We start from the raw sequence: 24,598 nt of genomic DNA on the forward strand, positions 1-24,598 counted from the left end.
AAAGCTGGCAAATGTATAGACAAAATTAGTATTTTTATGTTTAAACAGAGGAATTAGTATTTTAAAATGTATTTTCACTTATAAAGATTGTAGCTTGGTTAGTTTTTATATAAATATTTATTATTTAAAACAGTTTCTAAATATGCATATGTGATGTATATATTTCCAATAAATACTTTTTGTTGTTGTTGTTATTAGAATGTGAGGAGTGTTTTATTGTGTTTGGTTGGGTGCTGGGAGGACTGCCTCCAGTACTGCTCTCTCTAATTACGACAGCCCACTTCCACGACTACACCTGTGGGCCCACAGAAACGTTGTGGGATTGTCCCCAAATGAAAGGGTTCAGGTACTTTGATGATATCGGTTGTTTTTTTTTTTTTTTTAACCGCAGACTACTGAACCACTTGATTAAGCACACCTGCCTTGAACAATTCAGTACAATCATTTTTTGTAGGCATGTCTATTTTTAATTCAGTTCCGCAACGTGCAAACTAAGTTTCTCACTAAAATGAATTTGAACTAATTTAGTTTAAAATGCAGACACAGTTTTAATAAGCTGTCATATTGGGTTTAATAAGCTGCCATAAAAGAATGAGAACACAAACAGCATTTATTTGTTTTAGAAAGATATTCTTTGTAAACCTTCAGAGGTATGTACCAGGATCTTTTGAAGTAATATACTTACTTTAAAACTGAAAAGGCAATGTCTTAATGATGTTTTTCTTACAAAATCCTTTCTGTTTTATATGCCTATTAACATAATAGGGTATGCGAATATTCACTCTCTGATAGTACAGCAGCAATTAAAAATATGTTTCCATATCTCACATTTGTGTAGATATCAGATAAAAAAGCAATCTTGTTGTCTAATCTAAAGAACAAACAATGAGGAATGTATGTGAGAAGTTTCCTCAATCCTCATAATCAATGCTAGTGCACCAGGGCCCTGGTGAATAAATGTGACACGATTGACAACTGCACAGCAGCTGCTAAAAGGTAGATTCAATAAAGACTCCATTTCATTAATGAAACTCAATATTCTTGAACCATCTTCTTTATCTTCTCTTGTGAAGCCTGAAGTAATTAAAAGACTTTACTTGAATATTTACTGAACCATGACTGTCTAAGGCATAACATATGCTACAGTACGTATATCGCAGAGCCTGTCACACCAAGTAAGGAGTTTGGTCTATTCTTTACACTGTAATGGAAGTGCATATGCAGAAGATCATTCAAGACATTCATAAACTGGACATCTGGTGTTACATGTTTATCTTAAATAAGATGTAGATGCATAGTCAAAGCATTAAAGACCCCCTGTATATCCAGGTATACATATTCAATGTGTCTATAGTGACCACTTTGATACATCCCCATAAAATACTACAAATATTTCCCATGTGAAACCATATGATGACATGTATATGGTCAAAGGAGCAGTACCTGTGCTTTTATACCAGGGCTTCTCAAACTCGGTCATGAGGACCCCCTGTGTCTGCTGGTTTTCATTCCAACCAAGCTCTCCATTAACTAGACCCTTAATTGAACTGATAATTTGCTTAATTTAACCTTTTTACTTGTTTTCAGCTCTTGAACAGTTGCATATTTCAAAGTAGCTATAACGTTTAATAAGTCATTTGAACTGCAACTGTTTAAGAGCTGAAAACAAGTAAAAAAAGGTCTAATTAAGCAAATTATCAGTTCAATTAAGCCTAAGGCAAGCTCTTTAGAGGGTTGAACCTACAACCTTTGAATACAGTACAAGGAGACACCAGAGATACTCAGAAAAAGATGGAAAAACTAACTTGCTATAACCTTGTAAATCGGGCAGCCACGATAGCACTTGTTCGCCGCCACAAGTCTGAAAGGTGTTTAAATTGTTCTGCACAGATTCCTCAATGACTATTGGCAATTGTTACTGATAACACTTTTTTTTATATCAGTAACAGTTTATCAATTTCAAAGTAGCTTAGTAAATATGTTGCATCTCTGAGACTTTTATTCTTAAAATAAATCACTGTCATGCAATCCACAGTTGTATAACATAAAAAGGTACTTATCCTCTAAGTGAAACTTTTATCTGAAGCACCTGTTCACACAAAATGTGGCGACATGACTAAATGTGAAACAGGAAACTCACTTCCATTTTGACTTTGCATATTGTGTGTTGCAGAAGCTGGTGATGTCTAATGCAGTAAACATGTGTGCTTCAAAAAGATGTACTTCAAACTCATGTCCCAGTCTTGAGTGACATTTATAACTAATAATAACAGTTCCAGAGTTTAACCTTCATTTTTGTGATTGAAGCAACACTGTGCATAGAGTATCGTTTTAGAAGAGAAATCAATTTACACAGTTTGAGCAGCCAATGCTCAGCATTGAGATGACATCTCTTACACATTGAGATACACACAAAGTATTTGAAATACTACAGTATATCTGCCTATGGGGGATACATAAATGTGTACTGTAGAGTGTAAAACAAGATCTGTGGGCACCATTTTCCCAGAATACCTGTTTTCTTATAAATCATTTTCGACAACAGAAATGCTGTGCCTGTGGACTCAGAAACCACTATAAAGGAAACAAGCTACAGAGGAAGTTATTGAAATATGTATCTCACATTTATTTTCTGTACACTTTTAATGGAATATGTTTACAAGCACTGCAAAAACACTATGTTACTTGGATTGGTCTTTGTTTGGAAATATATTTCTGCAACTGACCTAATTAAAAAGTCCCTCAACATCTAACAAGTCTTGTCTGAAGTAGCTAGTCCATTTCCTTTACCGTCTGTGATATATTTAATACAGCCGTGGGCCAGTAATGTTGTTTTCAGTAAAACAGTTGGGAGTCTTCTTTAAAGTGACAGTTACATATTATTCTTCAAAGACAATTTCAACTCTCTTTTGGTGATTATTTTTTTCCAGTTGATTTAAATTTATGGTTTAGAAGCATGTACATACAGTTACACTAATACAGTGAGCTATTTAACATATAATTAGTCCACTGTGGACAATATGGTATATTCAGCACCTTTGTTTTACAACAGGTATCAATTGTGTTACATGATTTTTTTTTTCTGGAACACTAGTACAGTGTATACCAGGGGTGGCCAACCCTGGTCCTGGAGAGCCACAATCCAGCAGGTTTTATAGGTATCCTTAAATTTCTGAAGAATGTACAGTTGTTGATCAATTTAGCAAGTTCACTTGTTCAATGAAATCAGATCTGGTCCACGAGAGCTGCAGGATGTTTAGGTTTTTGTTCCAAATTATCTCTAAATTACTTAATTGAACAAATGACTGCTTACATTGAAAAGGTACTGCTTAACTAGTGAACATGAAATTGTTCCAAGTCTTTAGAAATTGATGATTAAGGGTTACCTATAAAACCTGCTGACTTGTTGTCTCCAGGACCAGGGTTGGCCACCCCTGGTATAAACAATAAGCTAAACCAGACACTGGGGGAACCCTGTTGTGCGTTACACTAATACTGAAACAGTATTATTATTTTTCAGGAATTTCTTTGTATTGTAAACACCTTAGTTGTGGTATTTCCTCAAGTTCAAAACAGCCAATTCCGTGACAGGAAGATGGGGGTGGGACAAAGAATGAAAGTTACTGAGATTTTGTTTTACTCATGACGGTTGACGGTTAAATACATCCGCCTGTATTTAACTGTTTATGTGCCAACTGCAAATCTGAAAAACTAACCACTGTTACCTTAAACATTTTATATTAAAAAAAAAAAAAAAAGAAATGCAAAAGCTCTGTTTAAATGGGAACATATATATTTTTGTGCAGGAACACTAAAGGTATTATAATTTAGTTTTATGGCTTAGTTTATTAGTTATTAACATTGTTTTATAATCTAAATTTGGCATTTCTCTAGTATCCATGTCCCAAAATGCATGTGACATATCTTAATGTAATTGACATGGTTATTGGAGTTTACTAATGCAAAATACTATTTTCAATTGACTTTAATTGTAATACCATACATTAATGTACAATTACAGATGTAAATGTATTTAATTTATGTATTCAATAAATATTAGAAATCACAATGTTTGACACATTTTTCATATCACTTTACATCAGTTAAACAAGAAAAACAAGAAATGAACCATGTAACTAATATATATATATATATATATATATATATATATATATATATATATATATATATATGTATATTATATGTGTGTGTGGTTGTGTCCAGTGCCAATTATAAATGACTTACCCACTGTATTGAGAAATACACCGAAAAGCAGAAAAATGAAGAAACTCATCTTTATTCGTTGATGGAGTAACAGTCAGCTTCACCCTTGGAGCTTTGCTAGAATGGCATGCTGCATACAAATACTGTGGTGGTCACAGTCACATCTCCTGTTTTGTTTTAAACCCCAAACCCTAAAAGGGAGTGTGTGAAGTGTGATTTACATATTATAATTTCTACATGTTGCAATTTGTGTTTGGATGTAGTGCCACCCCATAGCTGCTGCATCCTCACCTGCTGGCCCTGCCCTCTGAGATATTTAATTTACTTCAAAATAAATCTAATTACCCTGCAGTATCATTTTTATATGGGGTTTAATGATCAGATATTTAAATACTTTGTCCAGCGGCTCAGACAAGCACTTTCCATATCAAACTTTATCAATACATAATGATTTGTTTTATTTAAATTATATTTTCATTATATGGGATTTGTGTTCTTACCTTGTAATTAGCTATTAATAATGCTTACATACAGGGCTGAAAAATACATTTATAGGTTATTCATATGGTATATAATGTACACAGACACAGTTTGCATTTTATTCAGTTCTAATTAATACTTTAATATGCAGATTTGATAAAGCTTAATTTGAAACCTGATACTGAAGTTTGCACAACAGTATTTCACTTTTGTATTTTATTTTCTATTTAATTTGGTTCTCATGGAACTTGCTAGAACTCTGTTTATTACACATAACATGTATAGGTAGTACGTTGCCCTGGGAACATGCCTTAAGCCTGCCCTAGAGAAACCAGCATCTCAGGAGTGAGGGAACAATTTAGTTTGACATTCTTCTCACAGGCCTCTAGAACCAATGCTAAATCCCAGCTTTCCAGCCTTCTGGCTTCTGTTTTTTGGTTTTTATTCATTTAATTTTTTGTGTTTATTTTTAGCTGTTTTCGAGTTATATGTAAATCATTAATTTTTTCGGGGCTTTTTATATACTGTATGAAATTGTTTTCGGTTACTTTAGGTTTTTGTTGTTGTAATATGTAGAGTAACTCGACAGTACTTACACACTTCAGTTGTACCTTCTTTCCTTTGCTGATGTCCACAACAAAATCCCTATGGTTATGGGCACATTCTTCTGGGTTTTTTTTTTTTTTACATTTCGCCACAATTTGCAATTCTGTTCTAAATCCCACGGGCATGTAAATACTACCTATCATACTGTAATATAGCTTTAAACCTTGCGAGCAAGAACATCTCGTTTTAAATCTCGCAAGCATGTTGCAATCCTCCAATAGAAATGTAGGAATTTGGGGTGTTTTATTGATTTTTATCAGTTAAAACGGAAAATCAGAAGCCCTAATTATTCTGCACTTTTTTATTCTTATAAATGTGTCATAAAAGCAGACCAAATGTTCAACCCATTTTTCAGAACAAGCCTTAAGTTTAAACGTCGTCCCACACATTGTATAAAATATATTTTACAACCAGTACACGCAAAATCTGATTAAACAAATGACACAAAAACATGATACTTTTTCAACATTTGTTTATCCACAAATGATTCAACATTCAATATCCATGTGTGAAAAAGTATGTGAACCTTTAGATTCAGTAATTGGTGGTACCCTCTTGAGCAGCAATGACTTCAACTAAGCGTTTCCTGTAACAGTTGGTCAGTCTCTCCCATCAGTTTTGAGGAATTTTGGCCCATTTCTTCTTACAAAACTGCTTCAACTCGGTGACATTTGAGGGCTTCCTTGCATGGACAGCTTGCTTCAGGTCCTGCCACAACATTTCGATGGGGTTTAGGTCTGGACTTTGACTAGACCGCGGAATTTCTTCTTCTGCAGCCATTCTTTTGTAGATCTGCTTGTATGTTTAGGATCATTGTCTTGCTGCATGACCCACTTTTGGTTCAGCTCTAGAATCTTCTGATACAATGCAGAATTCATGGTTGAGTCAAAGATGGCAAGCCGTCCAGGTCCAGAGGCAGCAAAGCAGCTCCAAACCATCACATTCCCACCACCATGCTTGACGGTTGGGATGAGGTTCTTCTGTTCGAACGCAGTGTTTGGTTTTCGCCAAACATAACGTTTCTCATTGAGGCCAAAAAGTTCTACCTTTGACTCGTCTGTCCAGAGAACATTGTTCCAGAAGTCTTGTGGATCATCTATGTGCTTTTTGGCAAACTTCAGACAGGCAGCAATGTTCTTTTTAGAGAGCAGTGGTTTCCTCCTGGCTATCCTTCCATGAACACCATTCTTGTTCAGTATTTTTCTGATAGTTGAGTCATGAACACTCACATTAGCCAAAGCGAGAGTGGCCTGCAAATCCTTGGATGTTACTCTGGGGTTCTTTGTGACTTCCTTGATGATTTTCCGGTTTGTTCTTGGAGAGATTTTGGTAGGATGACCGCTCCTGGGTAGAGTGACTGTGAGATCTGTCTGACAGTGGATTGGTGGAGCCCCAAATTCTTAGACATGATTTTGTAACCCTTTCTAGACTGATGAGCATCAATAACTGTTTTTTGAGATCCTCAGAGATTTCTTTTGATCGTGGCATGATGTGTTTCCACACACCTGTATGGTGAAGACCAAACTCACAAAGTTTCTGATCTTTACATAGGGAGTGGCTTCCCAAACTCACCCCTAAAGATCTACCTTATTATTGAAACACCTGATTCTAATTATCCCCTTAACTGAGCTGATAAAACCAGGGGTTCACTTACTTTTTCACATACCCTGAATCTTAATTACTCATTGTTTGTCTAATTCATACATCATTTTGTTTCAAAAGACATGGAATTGGTTGATATAAACCCTATTGGATATCTTGATACATGTCCCCCTAAGCTTTTTAATTATGTCTATGCCTGAAAGAGGTTACAGATAATAAATGAATTCTTGCCTGCCATTCAAAAATATGCATCTGGTACCATACATAATTAAAGAAATTGCAGATACTCCGTTATACTTGCATTTCTCAGTTCATTTCAGTGTCTTCTTTGCTGTAAATAAACAACTAGCAATTTCCCCTAATGGCTGACATGCCTTGACCTAATTGCTGAGGTGAAATGGCCTAGGAAGTGCAAGTATGACAGACCTTGTGATAGTCTTGCCAACTGAGAGCTTTCTTTAAAGTAGTGTGGTCCCAGATACCAGATATATGATTTTTGTCAAACAAAAACATGTTTGCATCATTCGGAACTGCACATGTGAGGCCTACTGTACATAGTGGATGCAACTGCACGATTTAAAATAATGAAATAAAAATACAATTGCACATCGTTTAAAAAAAAAACATTAAATGCACTTACCACAAACGTGTATGGAGAGTTTCACGTGTTTCCTTTTGAGGCCTTATTTACCTGTAAACCTCAGCGCTTGTGGCTTTCAGATTTACAGTGATCTTTGTTCTTGTATTTTTTTAATCTAACAACTGTTGAAAATACATCTACAAGAATGTTCTCCACTGTAATATGCATTCACAAGCTTATGTCTTGTACTAATGTATATCTATATATCTGCAGTATATATACAGTCATATGCACTGTTTCGTTTTAATTAGGTTCAGCAATTAAGCGTAAACCTTAAGTGGGCTGGAGTAAGAATCGCTTAAATACATGATTATGAGATACTTTCTTTTGTCAAAAAATGGTTTCTCAAAAAAAGAATTAGACTGTGGGAAAATTATAAGTGTCTTTGGGTACTGCAGGGTGAACCTGTAACGGCTGGCATAGATTGAGTCACTTTCCAAATACGGTATGAGCAATAGACTACTCAGCAGTTTCAGAAGGTTTCTATGAGGACATTTATGGCAAAAGGTGCTGAGAAAAGGTAAAGGCGAAGGGCTGCATTTACTATTAGGTGCTATGTTGAGAAAACAATGAAATGATTTGCTGCCAGCACCAAAATGCAAAAAGTAATACAAAAGCCAGTATTTGTCAGTTACTTACAGAAACAAATTGACTGTGAAATGACTAAGCCTGCCTGGTGCGACTAGGTCCAGTATACCGGTTAACTGCTTTATGTTAAAACATTTGAATTGTGTACATGTTTATGAGTTACAGATGGATATATTTACATTCCCAAACAGTAGTTTTACAGTCTGTATTAGGGTGCACTGTTAGAGCTGGGACAGACATTTCTGTTACGTTAGCATCCCAGTACATACACAACAGATCAACAGCACATTATCAGTACATAATGAGAAGGATATCCCTGTATCATGCCAGCAAACCTACTGAAGAGTGATTGAAGGTGCTTGTGGATCTCAGATATTTAGTATTTTCTCAACCCAACCCCATGCTTTCCTGTCCAGACATTTATATGAGCACTATTCATTGAAGCTCCCTGCTGTAGTCCCCATCACTCCTTATCCAAAGTCCTGCATGCATCTGCATGTGTACTGCAGCAGCAGTGACTGAGAGGTGCAAACCCTCTAGAATCTGGACTGTATTGTGGTCACTCAAAACTTGTTAAAACAGTACGTGTTCAGAACATATTTTCTGTAAATTTTTGCCAAGGGTTTGCTATAGGTGTACACCTAGCACAACTGTTGGATACACATTCTAAGCCTTTGAACTTTTAGATTTCATCTGAAAAACAAAACCAACACTCACTGTTTCCTGGGTACAGAGTAGACACATTTCAAAGAGACAGCTAAAACTGTGGGTGTATTTTCTTCCACTGAACACAGAAAACAAATTAACCCAAATAAATCCTTCTCATAAGCTGGCTCTTATAATATAGTGTAAGAGAACAGGTTTTGTAAGTAATCTTCTTAATGTTTACTCATAATTCTAGTAGCTAACAAAAGTTCAAAGTTGTCTGGGGAAATAGAGAGTTTTTCAAACCATGCCTGTTCATTTTTGTCTTCCCCTCACTAAAAGATGCCTGATAAATTTGGGTCACAATCATTATTAATGGGTTCAGGTATGCAAGTCGTTAGGCTTATCTAAACAGAAATGAGCTGGGTGTCAGACAATTATAGACAGCCACCGAGTCATAGTACCACAAAAACCACGTAATTTCTGTTAGTTGGTGAGTAAACAGGAAGACATGACTGTCAGTTTCTGTCTTTTATGACCACTATATCAGATTTGGGTACTTGTTTTTGTCTCTGTGCTCTTATCGGACATTTTAGAATCACTCAAAATAACAGCAAACACATACAAAAGAAGCATCAATGGCCCCAACAATTAAAAGTGAGTAACAGCATCAAGCAACTCATGTGCTAGCAAATACAGGAAAGGAAAAGCTGAGGAATTCTCACAACATATTGCTCTCAATAAAAGGAAACATTCATGAGCTGCTCAGCTTACTTTCCAATTACTGCATATCCTTCAATGTATTAGGGAAATCGCTAAATTAAATTGGCAGTTTCTTTCAGCCATCCCATTAACTTTTGTCCTAGTCTGTATTTACCCAGCTTCTCTTTATACCTTGTTGCAAGCCATGTCATCTACTTGTATATTTTATTTATCCTAATTTTATGTGGATTACATAGACATGGAAGAAAATAAACTTTTTTTTCTTTTTTTTTACAACTGCAGTAACTCAGAAATAAATGTATGAACATTTCAGTGTAAAACACAGCAAAGAACATTTTAAAACATGCTTCTCAATTGTAAATATTATTCTATGAAAAGAAAGTGTAATATTACCATTAAACTGCTAACTGTAGGTCATTTGTAGGTCAAGTTCAACCAGTTTGTGAAAAAGTTAATCTACCTATTTCATTTCTAGTGTATCTTCAGCAGTGGTATGCACAAAGCCAAATGTTGAACCATGCCGAATTTGTTAAACTGATAACCACATAATATTTTAATGTATCACATGCCAATACTGAAATCATACCGCACACAAGAGCAATCTTTTTCTAATACCATTTACACTAGCCACTTTTAAGCTATCTCTGAGACGGTTTAGGTCTTTTTTGTTTTTGTAAACGAAGCAGTCCCAGGTCCAGCCATCTTAAAAGTGGCCTGCTCCAGAGGGGGTTCTGTGACAGCTTTGGCCTGTTTTTTGGTCTACTGTGAACGTAGCGATCCCTGAGACGGCTTATGTTTGACAGGTACACTCGTGGGCAACGCCCCCATTGTCCGTGTCAAACAGGCACAGATCAGCAACAGGAAGTTGTGATTGTTACTAGGACAGCAGAACCAAAAAATATCTTTGACAGAAGGCTGAGAGCGACAAACATACAAACAGACTTTTATATTTGTGCTATATATAATGTGAGACATTTAATAATTCACGTGGGATAAATGTGTAACAAGCCTAGTTTCCACAAAACTTTAATGTCAGAAATATTATTTTTCACACACCTGCAAATAACCTGTGATCATATTTTGATATGTATCGATATTATGAAATGTTCGATTTTGTGGGTACCGCTATATAATATTAAACAATTCATTACACTATGAAAATGAAAGGTTCCCTTCAAGGGGCGAACAGAACCCTTTGTTAAAAAGTAATGTGCTTTTAGACCTGCGCATAGCACTTGTTTAATTATCACAGCACTACCAGTTATACAATTTGTGTGTCACATGTTTACAAAGCTTCGCTCCATTTCTGATGGCAAAATTAAATCTTAATTGGCACAGAATGACCACCTTTAAGTAGAAACATGCAAGTGACACAAATAACAGGCTTCCTCTGTGTTTTGGGGAGGGAAAATGGCTTTCACGCAAGGGGTGGTTGATATGATATCATCGGGTATGCACTACAGTTCAGTATGTGTGAGCCTACTGGGCCAAAGATGGCTGAGGTCTATGCTCAAGTGTAAATGGGTGGCTCTAAACTGATAGACTCTGAACCAGTTCAGGTCCGAATTGTAAGTGTAAACACACTATAAAATAACCAGGACTCCCTTAGAGTTTGAGAGGGGAGTGGTGAGCTTTTGTGAGTTTTAGTGAGTGCTGCTGACTTTCACACAAGGTTAAGACCAACTGTTAGTTTGTCCATGTGGCTACAAGACAGGAAGCTTGTTATTTGCAATATTTAACTGGAACAAAGATGACCGGTGTTGAAATCGGGGGTAAGGAGCTATGACCATTTGTGTTGATTTTAGAAACTCTGTCAGTTATATGGTGCAAAATCAATGAAAGACTAGTTCATATGTTGCCTTTCCAACCTTCCTTTGACTTTAATTGACTCATACATAGTTTCTTGTGGTTCCGATGCAGCAACTCCACTTCCTCACTTCACTGTAATAAAACATGGCAGCTTGCTGCAAACACTTGCTGCAAACACAGTTACTTCTGCTTATAGATGAAATACATCGTTATAAATTCAGTTATTTTCTAATCCAATACATCATTCGAAAGGATGAACTTTTCACAATATCATTGAAGTTTAGGTATCAATCACATCTTTTCGATACAGATTTTACAACGTCTCCAAAGTGACACTTTACAGGCAGAATGATCTGTACTGTCTTCATATATTAATGAAAAATTCTGACAAAGAAACCTGCTTCCTTAAATAATATAAAATCCATACCTGTGTAAAATAATGTATTCTAGATCGTGCATTTTTAAGAGAATATTTTCTACTTGTGTGGGGTTTAAAACATATGGAAATTCCCAAAGGCCCCACACAGAAAATGATTACGCGCATATTCAAATGTAAAACACTTTGGAATAAATCACTTCCAGTAATTATTAAGTTATATATATATATTTGTCTGCATTTTTTCACATAAATCTATATTTTTCAGAGTAGCCCTAAAGTTAAAGAGGCCCATTTGCACAGCTATGTTATTTATTGTTTATTTTAAAATATAAGAATATATATATATATATATATATATATATATATATATATATATATATATATATATATATATATATAACATTGTTTGGAAAATGTGTTTTCGCTCTCACTCCTCCTTCTCTTTCACCACTTGCTGTTCCCTTTTCATAATGAGACCAACTGTAATAAATGTCCCCTTACCCGCTTATTTTGAGATGCAGTCACCCCCGTCTTCATCGTCATAGAAATCACTCAAAGCTAACATGCAAATAAGGCCACACCCCAAATGTTATGCTAACCACTGGCCCTAACTCGGACAGAAAAGGACAGGGCAAATAAGTCACCAAAATCACTTTCCAGGACAAAGGCAGTTTGTTCTCGTTGGCACAAATTGTTATTTTTTTAATCAGAATCAAGGGTAAATGTGTTTTGACCTAGCATTCGAGGTTTGCCGCGTCATGCAAATCTGGCCCCTGGTATCATTATTTAACCATCACAGTGTTGCACAATCATACTTTTTCATAATTATAATGCTATAATGCCCCTCCAAACCCTACCCTATGCCTCAACGTGGCGGAGGGGTGGCCCTGGGTGTCTGCCGGCGATGTACAGCAGGGAGCAATCTCCAGCAGGTCCAACCAGGCTGAGAAGGCACTAGACACCCAGCTAAATAGAGGCCCAGCAAGCCAAGGGCCGGTCAAGCATCAGCTACGACAGCGAAACAAATGGGCCCCAGTACCCTGCACATCCCTGCGCCCGTTCTACGGCGGCGGAGCGATCAGGCCAAGGACGAGGGGCTGCTAAGAATTTCAGGTAGTAGGCCGTCTTCAGGAAACCAACCACGGAAACGGATCACCAACCTCGACATCGCCACCTTCAACGCCAGGACCATGTCGAGGGAAACCAACCTGGCAACCATCATCGCCGAAAAGGCCAACATCAGGTGCGACATCCTCGGCCTGTGCGAGACGAGGTGTCGAGAACCGCTGCACGTGCGCTGGGAAGACGGGTCGACAGTCGCTCTAGGTGCCGGCAAGGGGGACAGGACTGTCGGCGGCGTCGGTTTCATCGTCTCCAAGCGATGGGCGCCTTTCATAGACGAGGTCGACCTGACCAACTCCCGAGTCGGTGTGCTCACACTGCTGCTGCCCAACAAGACCACCATCCGCATCATGCAGGCCTACGCGCCAACGGCAGCTGCAGACGACGACGACATTGAGCTGTTCTACGAGGCTGTCGAAGCGGCCATCGCCCATCGAGCCACATACCACATCTTGATGGGCGACTTCAACGCCAAGGTGGGCCGGGGGCTGGACAATGAGCAGTTTATTGGCCCGTTCGGCAGCGACGACCAGAACGAACGGGGCGAGCGGCTGGCAGCAATGGCCGAGTCCAACCGGCTCTACATCGGCAACAGCTTTTTCTAGAAGCGCCTCGGCCGCCGCTGGACGTGGCTGTCGCCCAAGAACGAGATCGATTACATCCTCTGCAGCCACCGCCGCATCCTCCAGGATGTCTCAGTCATCAGGATGGCGTTCTGCACTGGCAGCGACCACCGACTGCTCAGGGCCAAACTGGTCATCGACGCCAGGGTGGAGAAGCGCGCATTGGCAGCCAGTAACAAGACACAGCGACAGCGGCAGTCCACCACCGACCTGACCGTCTTCAGGCACATCGTCAACAACACCAACTGGTCACAGATCGATGACGACATCACCAACGACTACGACCAGTTCGCGAACAAGCTCCGGTCAGCACGCGATGCAGCTGCAAAGCCGAGCACCAACAACCGAGCCAACCGAATATCGGACAACACCAAAGCCCTTCTTCAGAAAAGGCGACAAATGCGGGCAGACGGCGCAGACCACGTCGAGTATGGCCTACTCTGCAAGCTGATCCGGGCGTGGCTTAAAACCGACCTGGAGCAGTACAAGAACAAGCGCCTGCTAGAAGCTGCCGAAGAGTGAAAGAGCCTGAAGAAGTGCAGACGGCTGATGCAGCAGAAACGTGGCCAGATTCCGGCATTGAAGACAGCCGACGGGCGGACGACCAGATCCCGATCGGGCATCGAGGCCGAATGCAGCCGCTTCTACTGCGACCTCTTCGCTAGCAAGGTCCCAGTCGACCCGCCCGACCTGCAACACGACACACTGCCAGCCATTCCGCCGGTGCTTATCAGCGAGGTCCAATACGCGACCGAGAAGACCGAGAAGGACCAAGCGCCCGGGCTGGACGGCATCGAGATCGAGCTGTTCAAAGAGGGCGGACCGACACTATGGGCAGCCTTGGTCAGCCGTTTCAGTCGCTACTTCGCGCAAAGAAAGATCCCGGACCAGTGGAAGACAGCCAACAAATTTTTTTTTTTCCATACACAAACAGTTTTGTTAAATATTTGTTCAATCTCAGATAAAGATGATGACATCAGAAGAACTGTCTAGAAGTCAAAATTCTTCAGGAGACAAGGAACAGGAAAATCTGACCCCTTCAATAAAACAAGATGCTATCCTTAAACAACTTACATTAGCAAACCCATAAAGTAAATCCAGTGCTGTGATGGATAACTATTATGGTCTGTTAATGCAAGACAGTTTGTCATACCATATCAATTATTTTCAACTGGTGTTCAGTTGAGACTACCAATCTCATTTCACTTGTGAACAGAGCCAGATTCTAAATGAGTCATGAGAGGGTATTCGATATTCTGCTTCAGCAAATACATGTTACTGTACGCTGGCTGTGGCAGCTTAGTCTAGGGGAAGTGATACACTGCTATTTAATGTTATATCTAATAAAATAATTGCATACGTCTTGTCTGTTGCTTACATGTAGGTCTGACGTGCAGTTCTAGAAGAAATACATGTTCTTGCAAATTGTATTGTATTTGATAAAAACACTAAACTGATAATGAGGTTTAAAAAAGCTCCTGTTACGGTTACTGCTTCTCTTCCTGAGTGGTGCCTTTGAAGTTCAAGCATGTTATTCATTAGGGGAAGCATTTGGTTGGTTATAGACCGAAAGCATTGAAGGGACAATTTCAGGTAATCGCTATTTAATATTTATATTTATTTTACAAAAAGCTTTTTGTTATTATCTTTTATTATTTATTTATTTGGCAGACGCGTTTATCCAAGGTGACTTACAGGTGTTACAGGGCAGTACTGGGTTACAATGCAAGATTGATATTTAAATACAGTATAGTTTACAGTAAATGCAAATAATACTACTAAAATACAAGACTAAATAGGATGCAACAAGTTAGGATTACAAAAAGTTATATCTACAATGACATATTAGTAGTGCAATAGTGCATTAGCTGAGGATCCAGTAATGTGGTGCGTAGGTCAGTCCAGTCCAGTGCATAGTAGGAGGGATAGATCAAGAGATCTACAAGTGCATTCTGAACAGGTGGGTCTTGAGGATGTGGTGGAAGGCAGTGAGAGATGGAGCAGTCCTGAAGTTTTCCAGTAGCTGTTTCCACCACAGAGGGGCTAGGGAAGAGAAAGAGCAGGCACAAGAGGATGGAGAGTGGAGGGAAGGCATGACCAGTCAGCCTGTGATTAAATTCATAAACACATATATATTACATAACGGTAAGCATCATAAATAGAAGGGCTTATGAAAGCAAAGATATGCCTTATGGCTATGTTAAAGCTTAGTGAACAAGGGAATACGGTTGTATCTAAAAAACATACCTTCACACAGTTCAGGCTAATTGGGATCAGGTGTCCTGGGCTTCTGCCAAATTGCAATTGGATTTCAAGTCAGACTGGCTATTCAGACACACCTCTAGTGGTCATTTCTAAAACTACCTCACTTCAGAACTTTTTAGTGAAAATACATTAGTCAGTCAGCCTGGTAATTTACACTAGAACTGATGGTTTGAGGTTTTCAAATCTTTTTGACTGCCTTTTACATTTTTATTTTGAATATATACTATACTCTGTTATATATATATATATATATATATATATATATATATATATATATATATATATATATATATATAATTTTAGCTCAAAGAGCCAGCTGCCCTATAATTATATATATAATTATATTATATATATATAATTATAGAAGCCTGTTGTTATCTCGACTGGACCAGGCAGCCATCAATTCCTTTGTTTTGTACAAGGAATGCCCCAGGGAAAATATCAGTAGGAGAGATTTCATCTTGAAGCTAGCCACAGCGCTTCAGCAGAAACATTTTGATCAGAAAACTACAAACTTGTAGCAGCTCAACCTGGATTCTGTGCTGCACAGAATGACACATGCAAGAGAAAACATGTTACTTTCGTTTTAAATAAAAAAATGATTTCATTTTTACAGTTTTGTACGTACATATACCTGTTTACACACTAGTTTCTTTTGAAGTGTTTATTTGTTATAGTTTTTTCTAATTCTGAGTGCAAAATTCCCTTGGTGGCATAGTCAGGCTATACCGTTGCCCATTCTGTGGCTCTTGCCCCGCTCTGTCTCTGCGGGCAGGTGCTACAACAGTAAGAAATAAAATGTTAAGAAAATGTAGATATACTGTTGTGACAGCAATACAATGATTCTTGGTAGTAAATCTGCCTCCCAACCTGTGAGGGCGCTAAGCAGTGAGAACAGACGGGCGGTCTGACAGTTCTTTCCCAGGGTCGGGAAGTCGGCAGTCTGGATGAAGGCGAGACTCCGTTGCAAGAACGCATTGATCCGGAAGGGAAACGACATGGCAGCCGCAGATTGAAGAGGCGGTTGCACTCGTTTACCAATGGCTCATGTGTGACGGCATAAAAGGGGACGGAGAATAGCAATCTGTTCCTTCGCATTGGTTTGTGTAAATAAACTGAGAAGGACTGTGAGAAACCCCGTTCCTAACCAAAAAAAGTAGTGTGAGTGTTTTGTTTGTTTTGTCTTGTAATTGTCTTGTCTTGCACATTACCAGACAGCTAACACAGTTCCGGAGCTGTCGCCTAGGGCCAGCACTAAGCTGGAACGGCACTTCACCAACAGTCACTAAATAACTTGTATCGCCCACGACGAGCACTACTGCACGCACCCAGGACTGGTGACCGTGTATGTATTATTGTGGGTCAGATATCGTGTTTATTAGTTGGGACTGCAATCCCGTTATTGTTTACCCGTGCAGTACACATTGTTGTGTATTGTTGGGGGATTATTGTTTAGTTCACCAGACCTCGAATAAAAAAAAGTTCACTGTTCCAAACTGGATTACAAGGCTCTGTCTGTTTAATTACCGCAATGCATCACTCCTGCACCTGTTCCCACTCAGCCACTTTGTCACAACTGTACATATAGATATGTAGGTATAAAGTATTAAGTTAGTTTTAGTAAAAAAGAAAGGACACACAAAATAATAAATGAGTGAGGAAAGGCATAAACAGTGAAGGACAAAGTCCTGAGTTGTTTATGTCTTTACCTGTGAAACTATTACAAAGAACAGTTGTGTTTTCTGCTCATCCCAAGTGTAATTACCCATGTTTTATGATTATAGATTTAATTTAGTCATTTATTTGTTTTACAAATTAAATCCTGCTGTTGCTGTGGAGAACTGAATTCAAAGCTTGGCAGAGCTGTTATTGTGACATCACTGTTACAAGTTGGCCATTGAAATATGAAAATAAATACACTTTGGAACACCCACAGGTACAGTTAAGCAACAGGACCGAAAGAAGGCAGCTTCGGCAACTATATATTGTGGCCCGGAGGCGTGCTGTTTGTTCAGTAACATGTTAGTGAGTTAATATTTAAAGCCTCCTGTTTTTGTTATGATGTGCTGCCATACAGTTGCTGAAAGTAATCCGTCTGCATCCAGGGGTTTGATTTCTACAACTTGCCATCTAACCTGCTCTTGTTGTTATGGTTATCGATAATGACACACCAAACACTATTCTCATTTATTTTATTTGACTTTATACTCAATTTAAATAGCTAGATTACACGCATAGGACACAGAGGAAGCAGCCTTTAGTCCTCATGATTTGAAAGATAACATTCAGTTGGCATGTACTAGAGTGAAGATTGTATTTAAACAAGTAGAAAACAAGGTAAATTACAAAAATGAAATGAACACAATTTATGGTGGATTGATTTGGAACAGAGATTAAACCTAGTTTGAAGGATCACATTCAAAGTGCTTTACTTGGGATTAGAGACCTCCTATTGACCAATCAGGTTAAAGGAAACACCTTTGACACATATTAGAAGTAAAAACAATGTGTAGTGCAAAAACGGAGCAAATACAGAACTGGAGTAAATATTTAGTGAATCTGGCCCAAAGTAAAGATGAAGGAACCGTGATAGTATGTGCTTCAATGCAATAATATTTTTGGATGACTGTGTGATTGCTGTGTAACAGAGCATTGCCTTCCCCTGAAGCACTGGTTTTATACTGGTGTTCAATTTTTCCAAAATTAAAACCCAATATCCAATACGTTAAGCTGTTTGTTATACAACAAAATTTTTTCTGAAGAAACAAATAACGAGTAATAACTTTTTTTCAGTAACGTGCCCAACACTGATGACTTGTTATAATAAAGCAAATATCCAGCTATTCTTAATACTTAATCTTTTAAACTAAACCAGACATCAACCCCATCTTTCAGACGGGGACGAAAATATTAAATATTCAATTAATGTTATGATTTAAGTTTGTCTGTTCCAGGACGTTGATGATAATTCATCTTAAACTTTGCAATCTTCTTAAGGGTTTTTTTTTTTTTAAAACAAACTACCACTAAACCTCTATCCTACAAAAATTATTTGATTTAATACAGGTTTTACTTTACCCTATTTATAGGATGAATAATAAAACAACACACATTAAGGTAGTAAATCTTTGTTTTCTGTTCTGAAAACCCATTAATATAAATAGGTTTAGTGAAGATGGCAGTAGTCCAGGTGCTGTGCTGTAGACAGAGTATTGATCGAAGAAAAAAGAAAAAAGCCATAATGAGTCTCCTTTTGGCAGCATAGGAGTGTATGTCCTTTTCCAGTGATATTCCCAGGTGTGTGTGTGTGTCTATATATATATATATATATATATATATATATATATATATATATATATATATATATATATATGACGTAAGCACTCAGCAATATGTAGTTTAGAAAAAGAAAATAAATAAAAGAAAACCTGCCCACTTGGGCCCTGTCTAAACTTCTTGCAGGCCCTATTCTCGGCCTTGCATGAGCTAGCCTCAGTGCAAGTAAACACTATGCAAAACAGAAATTATTTTTGTCCAGTCCAGGTTTTCACAGTGGCCACCAGTCCGCTGTGGTCACTCTTCTGAGATCTCCAGGTACAGGTCCAGGTCTCCAGGTTCAGGTTGTTACTTTGTTCCTTATTTAAAACACCCGGTCCATTAGGAACAGGTCCAGGTTACTTCATTCCAAATCAATAAGTAGTTTAAATAACACAAAATATTGGTATGCAAATCCATGTTGGTTTAACACGCCTCACACAGAAACCCTGTGCAGAATATGTAAGTGCGTGTAATAGGGCGAGGTGCCCTGTACATTGTTTTGTTTATTTATTTTTAGATCGGGGTCTCCCCCTCCGCCCCTGTGCAGTGTGTTTTTGTGTTTGTTTATGTATTGTATTTATATGACGGCGAAACGCCGCGGGTTGGGTTATTGTTTTTGTTATTTAAGTATTTAGGACGGCGTAGCCGATTTGTTTGTTTAGCACTTTAATTAATAAACTCGTGCAGATTGTGGCCGAGGGGTAATAGGATAATTACTAGCCAGTTAAACCCCTTGGCCACAGTATATAAGCCTGCAGCTCTCAGCACTGGGGGGGGGGGGGGGGGTGTTTGTGTTTTAGGAGCGGAGAGAGCGAGAGGAACGAGAGACTGAAAACAAGACTTAAAAATAATTCCAGGATCAGTGAAGGCTACTGCCCAGCCTGACCTGGATCATTTATTGTTTATTTTGTGTGCGTGATTTGTTTTGTTTACACCTTTTATTTTGCTCTATGAGCACAGTGTTTTTGTTTGAATATTTTATTTATTTTTGCTGAATAAAAACGCCACCTTAAACTGCAGTACTTGCCTGGTGTCAGTTTATCTTCCTGCTTCTGCCTGACGTCAGACCACTCGTCCAGCCTGTCACATGTGGTGTCCAGCGTGGGATCACCAGCGCCTCCTGGACTCAGGCAGAAGTGGGGTACTGCAGTTTTTTCGTTTTTTTTGGGTTTTTTTATTGTGTGTGCGGAAAGAAGAGGTGAGGAGGCAGAAGAATGGGAGGAAAGAGGATGGGAAGGAAGAAGAGCTGCAGAGAGCTGCAACCACAACAGCAGCTGAACAAGAGGTGGTGGTCCCGGGTGCAACTAAGTTTGGACCCCCGGACTGGGCAGCTGAACAGGAGCAGTGGAGGAAGGGGGGGGCTCTCATGTGCGGCGACTGTGGCGAGTTTAGGCACGTCAGGGAGGACTGCCCTTACGGGGACCCCCAGTATGAAGAGGCATGGAACCAAGGTCTAGTGGGGGATGCTGCAGAGTGGTTCTGGGCAGTGGACCAGACCCGGCCATCTCCAGCACCCAAGAGGGAGGAGCCCGAACGTCCTGCGCCTGAAAGGGAGGAGCCCGAACGTCCTGCGCCTAAAAGGGAGGAGCCCAAACGTCCACAGCCCAAGAGGGGGAGTCGGTGCGTCCACAGCCCAAGAGGGGGAAGGCCAAACATCCACAGCCCAGGTACCTGAGGGAGAATACCTGCTGGTTCTGCCTCCACCTCCGTGGGAGGACTGCGTGTCGCTTCCACCTCCGCCAGCAGAGGGTGAGTTCCTGCTGGTTCCACCTCCACCTCCGTGGGAGGACTGCGTGTCGCTTCCATCTCCGCCAGCAGAGGGTGAGTTCCTGCTGGTTCTGCCTCCACCTCCGTGGGAGGACTGCGTGTCGCTTCCACCTCCGCCAGCAGAGGGAGAGTTCCTGCTGGTCCCGCCTCCACCACCTCCAACGGCCGGAGCAGAGCAGCAGGAGCTGTCTCTGTCTCCACCGCAGCCACCAGCAGAAGGAGAGTGCCTACTGGTCCCACCTCCACCTCCATGGGAGGACTGTGTGTCGCTCCCACCACCGCCAGCAGAGGGAGCATGCCTGCTGGTTCCGCCTCCATCACTGCCACCAGCAGAGGGAGCATGCCTGCTGGTTCCGCCTCCATCGTCGCCACCAGTAGAGGGAGGATGCCTGCTGGTTTCACCGCTGCAGGCAGAAGGGGAGGAGCCCCTGCCGCCTTCGCAGCCAGAAGGGGAGGAGCCCCTGCCACCTTCGCAGCCAGAAGGGGAGGAGCCCCTGCCGCCTTCGCTAGGAGCAGAACAGCAGGAGCTGCCTCTGCCTCCACCACCTGAGGGAGAGGAGCAGGAGCTGCCTCTCCCTTCATGACAGGACGGACCGGAACAGAAGGCTTGCGGTCCGCAGCTGCCCTTGCACAGGCTGCTAAAAAGAGCAGCGGCTGAGAAGAGGGCCAACCCTAGCACCGCCACTGGTCCTGGCTCCCCTCCTGCAATCGCCTCCCAAGGGTCCGCTGCCGCCGTCGCCTCCTGAGGGACCTCTGCCGCCCTGTCGTGCATCCCCCGGAGATGCCAGTTCACCATCGCCCGGGGATGCCAGCCTCGCACCTCCCAAGGATGCCAGTTCGCTATCACCCGGGGATGCCAGCCTTGCACTGCCCAAGGATGCCAGCCTCGCACCGCCCAAGGATGCCAGCCTCGCACCACCCAGGGATGCCAGCCCCGCACCGCCCAGGGATGCCATGCCCGCTCCACTCAGGGATGCCACGCCTGGATCGCCTGGGGCTGCCTGTTGCTCCGCATCGCCTGGGGCTGCCTGTTGCTTCGCACAGGGTACAGGGTACAAGGGAGAAGTTGAGCTCCCGCTGCCGCCTCCATGGCCAGGGGCTCCCCTCCCGAGTTCACCTCCCGAGGGTCCGCTGTGGCTGCCGTCACCTCCCAAGGGTCCGCTGCTGTTGCCGTCACCTCCCGAGGGTCCTGCTTCACCTGGGGTCGCTACACTGTGGCCAGAGTCCCACGAAGGGGAGCTGCTGGCTATGAAGAAAGGGGGGTGAGGTCAGGAGACCAGCTCCCCCAGCCGCATTTTCGCGGCAGGAAACTCTGTGGCCAGAGCCCCACGGAGGGGAGCTGCCGGCCACAAAGAAGGGGGGGGGGGGGGGGGGGGGGGTTAGGAGACCAGCTCCCCCCGCAGCAGTTTCACTGCCGGAAATTGGGTGGCCGGAGCCCCACGGAGGGGAACTGTCGGCCATGGAGAAGGGGGGGGAGGTCAGGAGACCAGCCGCACTTTCGCGGCAGGATAGTGTGTGTGTGGCAGGAGCCCCGGAAGAGGGAGCTGCCAGCCACGAAGAATTGGGGGGTGCCGGACCTCCCACCATGGCCACCCCGATGGACAATGTGCTTCCCCCTCTTCCGGGACTTTGAGACTGAGGGGGGAGGTGGCCGTTGGGGCCAAGTGTGCGTTGCACAAGGGGAGGATATGTAACAGGGCGAGGTGCCCTGTACATTGTTTTGTTTATTTATTTTTAGATCGGGGTCTCCCACTCCGCCCCCGTGCAGTGTGTTTTTGTATTTGTTATTGAGTTTGTTTATGTATTGTATTTATATGACGGCGAAACGCCGCGGGTTGGGTTATTGTTTTTGTTATTTATGTATTTAGGACGGCATAGCCGATTTGTTTGTTTAGCACTTTAATTAATAAACTCGTGCAGATTGTGGCCGAGGGGTAATAGGATAATTACTAGCCAGTTAAACCCCTCGGCCACGGTATATAAGCCTGCAGCTCTCGGCACGGGGGGGGGGGGGGGTGTTTGTGTTTTAGGAGCGGAGAGAGCGAGAGGAATGAGAGACTGAAAACGAGACTTAAAAATAATTCCAGGATCAGTGAAGGCTACTGCCCAGCCTGACCTGGATCATTTATTGTTTATTTTGTGTGCGTGATTTGTTTTGTTTACACATTTTATTTTGCTTTGTGAGCACAGTGTTTTTGTTTGAATATTTTATTTATTTTTGCTGAATAAAAACGCCACCTTAAACTGCAGTACTTGCCTGGTGTCAGTTTACCTTCCTGCTTCTGCCTGACGTCAGACCACTCGTCCAGCCTGTCACAGTGCGCTATTTAAAAATAACCTGTGCAGTATTTAAAACAGTCCAGAGAACAAACAGGGAGCGTATTTATGCAGTGTCGTCTTTACGAACATCAGTAAAACATTCCCCTATAGAATGGTCTTCTTAAAACCTTGTCACACAGAGCTTGGATTTAATTCCATTCTTAATTCACACAGAATAAATCCGGGTAAGTTTGCAGTACTCACAGTCAGCTGCTTGCACTTCCTTTGCTGTTATAAATTACCCGGGATTCCTTCGGTCAAACTAGAACACAGCCCTACTCGACGTGTTCAAGTAAATCCACTGTAAATCCATATGTAGTGGTCGGTCTCAAACCTGCATTCTACCTTTACTTTGAAGCAGGGCCAACTGAGTTATTTCTTGTTTATGGTTTTTTTTCCATTTCCCGTAGTTTTTTTAGTACTTCTTGTTTATGGTTTTTTTCCATTTCCCATAGTTTTTTTAGTACTTACATGTGACTTAAATGGCCAACAACGAATTACCTTTATTGTGAAACCACCCATAATATAGTGTTCCTGAATGATACAGATGTGCCATTTATGAGGCTACAGTGGTTGTCCACGTACTACATGTGATGCATGCAGCCTATCACTTGTGATCTGCTCACACTCATTGCACATGGACTTGTTACAGAGATCCTACTGCACCACATCAGCTGTCTTCATCAAGACTGCCCTTAGAGTGGCTCAACTTCAGCCTGTATTTTGAGTTCTTAACCAGACTGTAAATAAACCTGATTCTGGCTCCTGAACATCTCAAATATATTATTTAGAATTAATATCTGTGCCCAGCCATATAGGACAAAGTGATACGTCAATGATTGTCTGCTCTTAAAAACTGGATCACTCGTCTGGAACCTCTGGAGCCTCCCTCCCTCCACACCAGCCGCTCCAGCCACACCCATCACTTCTGCCATTCCTGTTGCACCTGCCCTGCTGCCAATCTTTACACTGCGACTGCTTCCAGATCTGCATCCTTATCTGATGGCACTCCCTCCACTGCTACGGCACATTATTGAAGGTTCCCTGGTTCAGACGTCGATTCCTTCAGCTGATTTCCCCCGCTGCATATGCCTCTGTTCAGTGATCTGTTGTTCAATTAAATTAATCCGTAAGCAGTCTCCTCGCATCCAGCAGCTGCCCTCGCTCCATCCACCCTCTCCTCCGCGACCGGCTGGCCAGCCTCCCCCAACTTCATCCGGTTCTCCATTCAACCAGTATTCTCATATTCCTTGTCAATGCAAAAGACAATCTATTCCGTCCATATAGGTGCAGCAACCTGTGTGTCAACCAGCACTGCATCAAAAAAGAAAATGCATCGCTGGCCTTCCACTGCAGTGGAGTCTTACATTCAGTCCTTTCTCCCTGATATTTCTGGCCCATCAGAGTATTGCTACTATGCTCGGAGCAGGGACCATCTATCCACCGGGACCACCAGAGGTTTCCTCCCATGGTCTTTAATTCTCTATC

The 24,598-nt window shown here is 41.4% G+C and overlaps 1 protein-coding gene across 4 annotated transcripts in view; it reads right to left on the bottom strand.

Moving 5' to 3' along the window:
- Positions 1 to 4,370, bottom strand: part of LOC117405380 (uncharacterized) — a 34,179-nt gene extending 29,809 nt beyond the window's left edge. For all 4 annotated transcript variants that reach the window (XM_034922471.2, XM_034922470.2, XM_034922466.2 and 1 more), the window contains exon 1: positions 4,246 to 4,370. In XM_034922471.2, coding sequence (XP_034778362.2) covers positions 4,246 to 4,294 — 49 coding nt within the window. In that variant the 5' untranslated portion in view covers positions 4,295 to 4,370. The remainder of the gene's footprint in view (positions 1 to 4,245) is intronic.
- Between the last annotated feature and the right edge of the window lie 20,228 nt (positions 4,371 to 24,598).

The sequence above is a fragment of the Acipenser ruthenus genome, chromosome 9 (genome assembly GCF_902713425.1).
Source record: "Acipenser ruthenus chromosome 9, fAciRut3.2 maternal haplotype, whole genome shotgun sequence".
NCBI classification, from domain to species: domain Eukaryota; kingdom Metazoa; phylum Chordata; class Actinopteri; order Acipenseriformes; family Acipenseridae; genus Acipenser; species Acipenser ruthenus.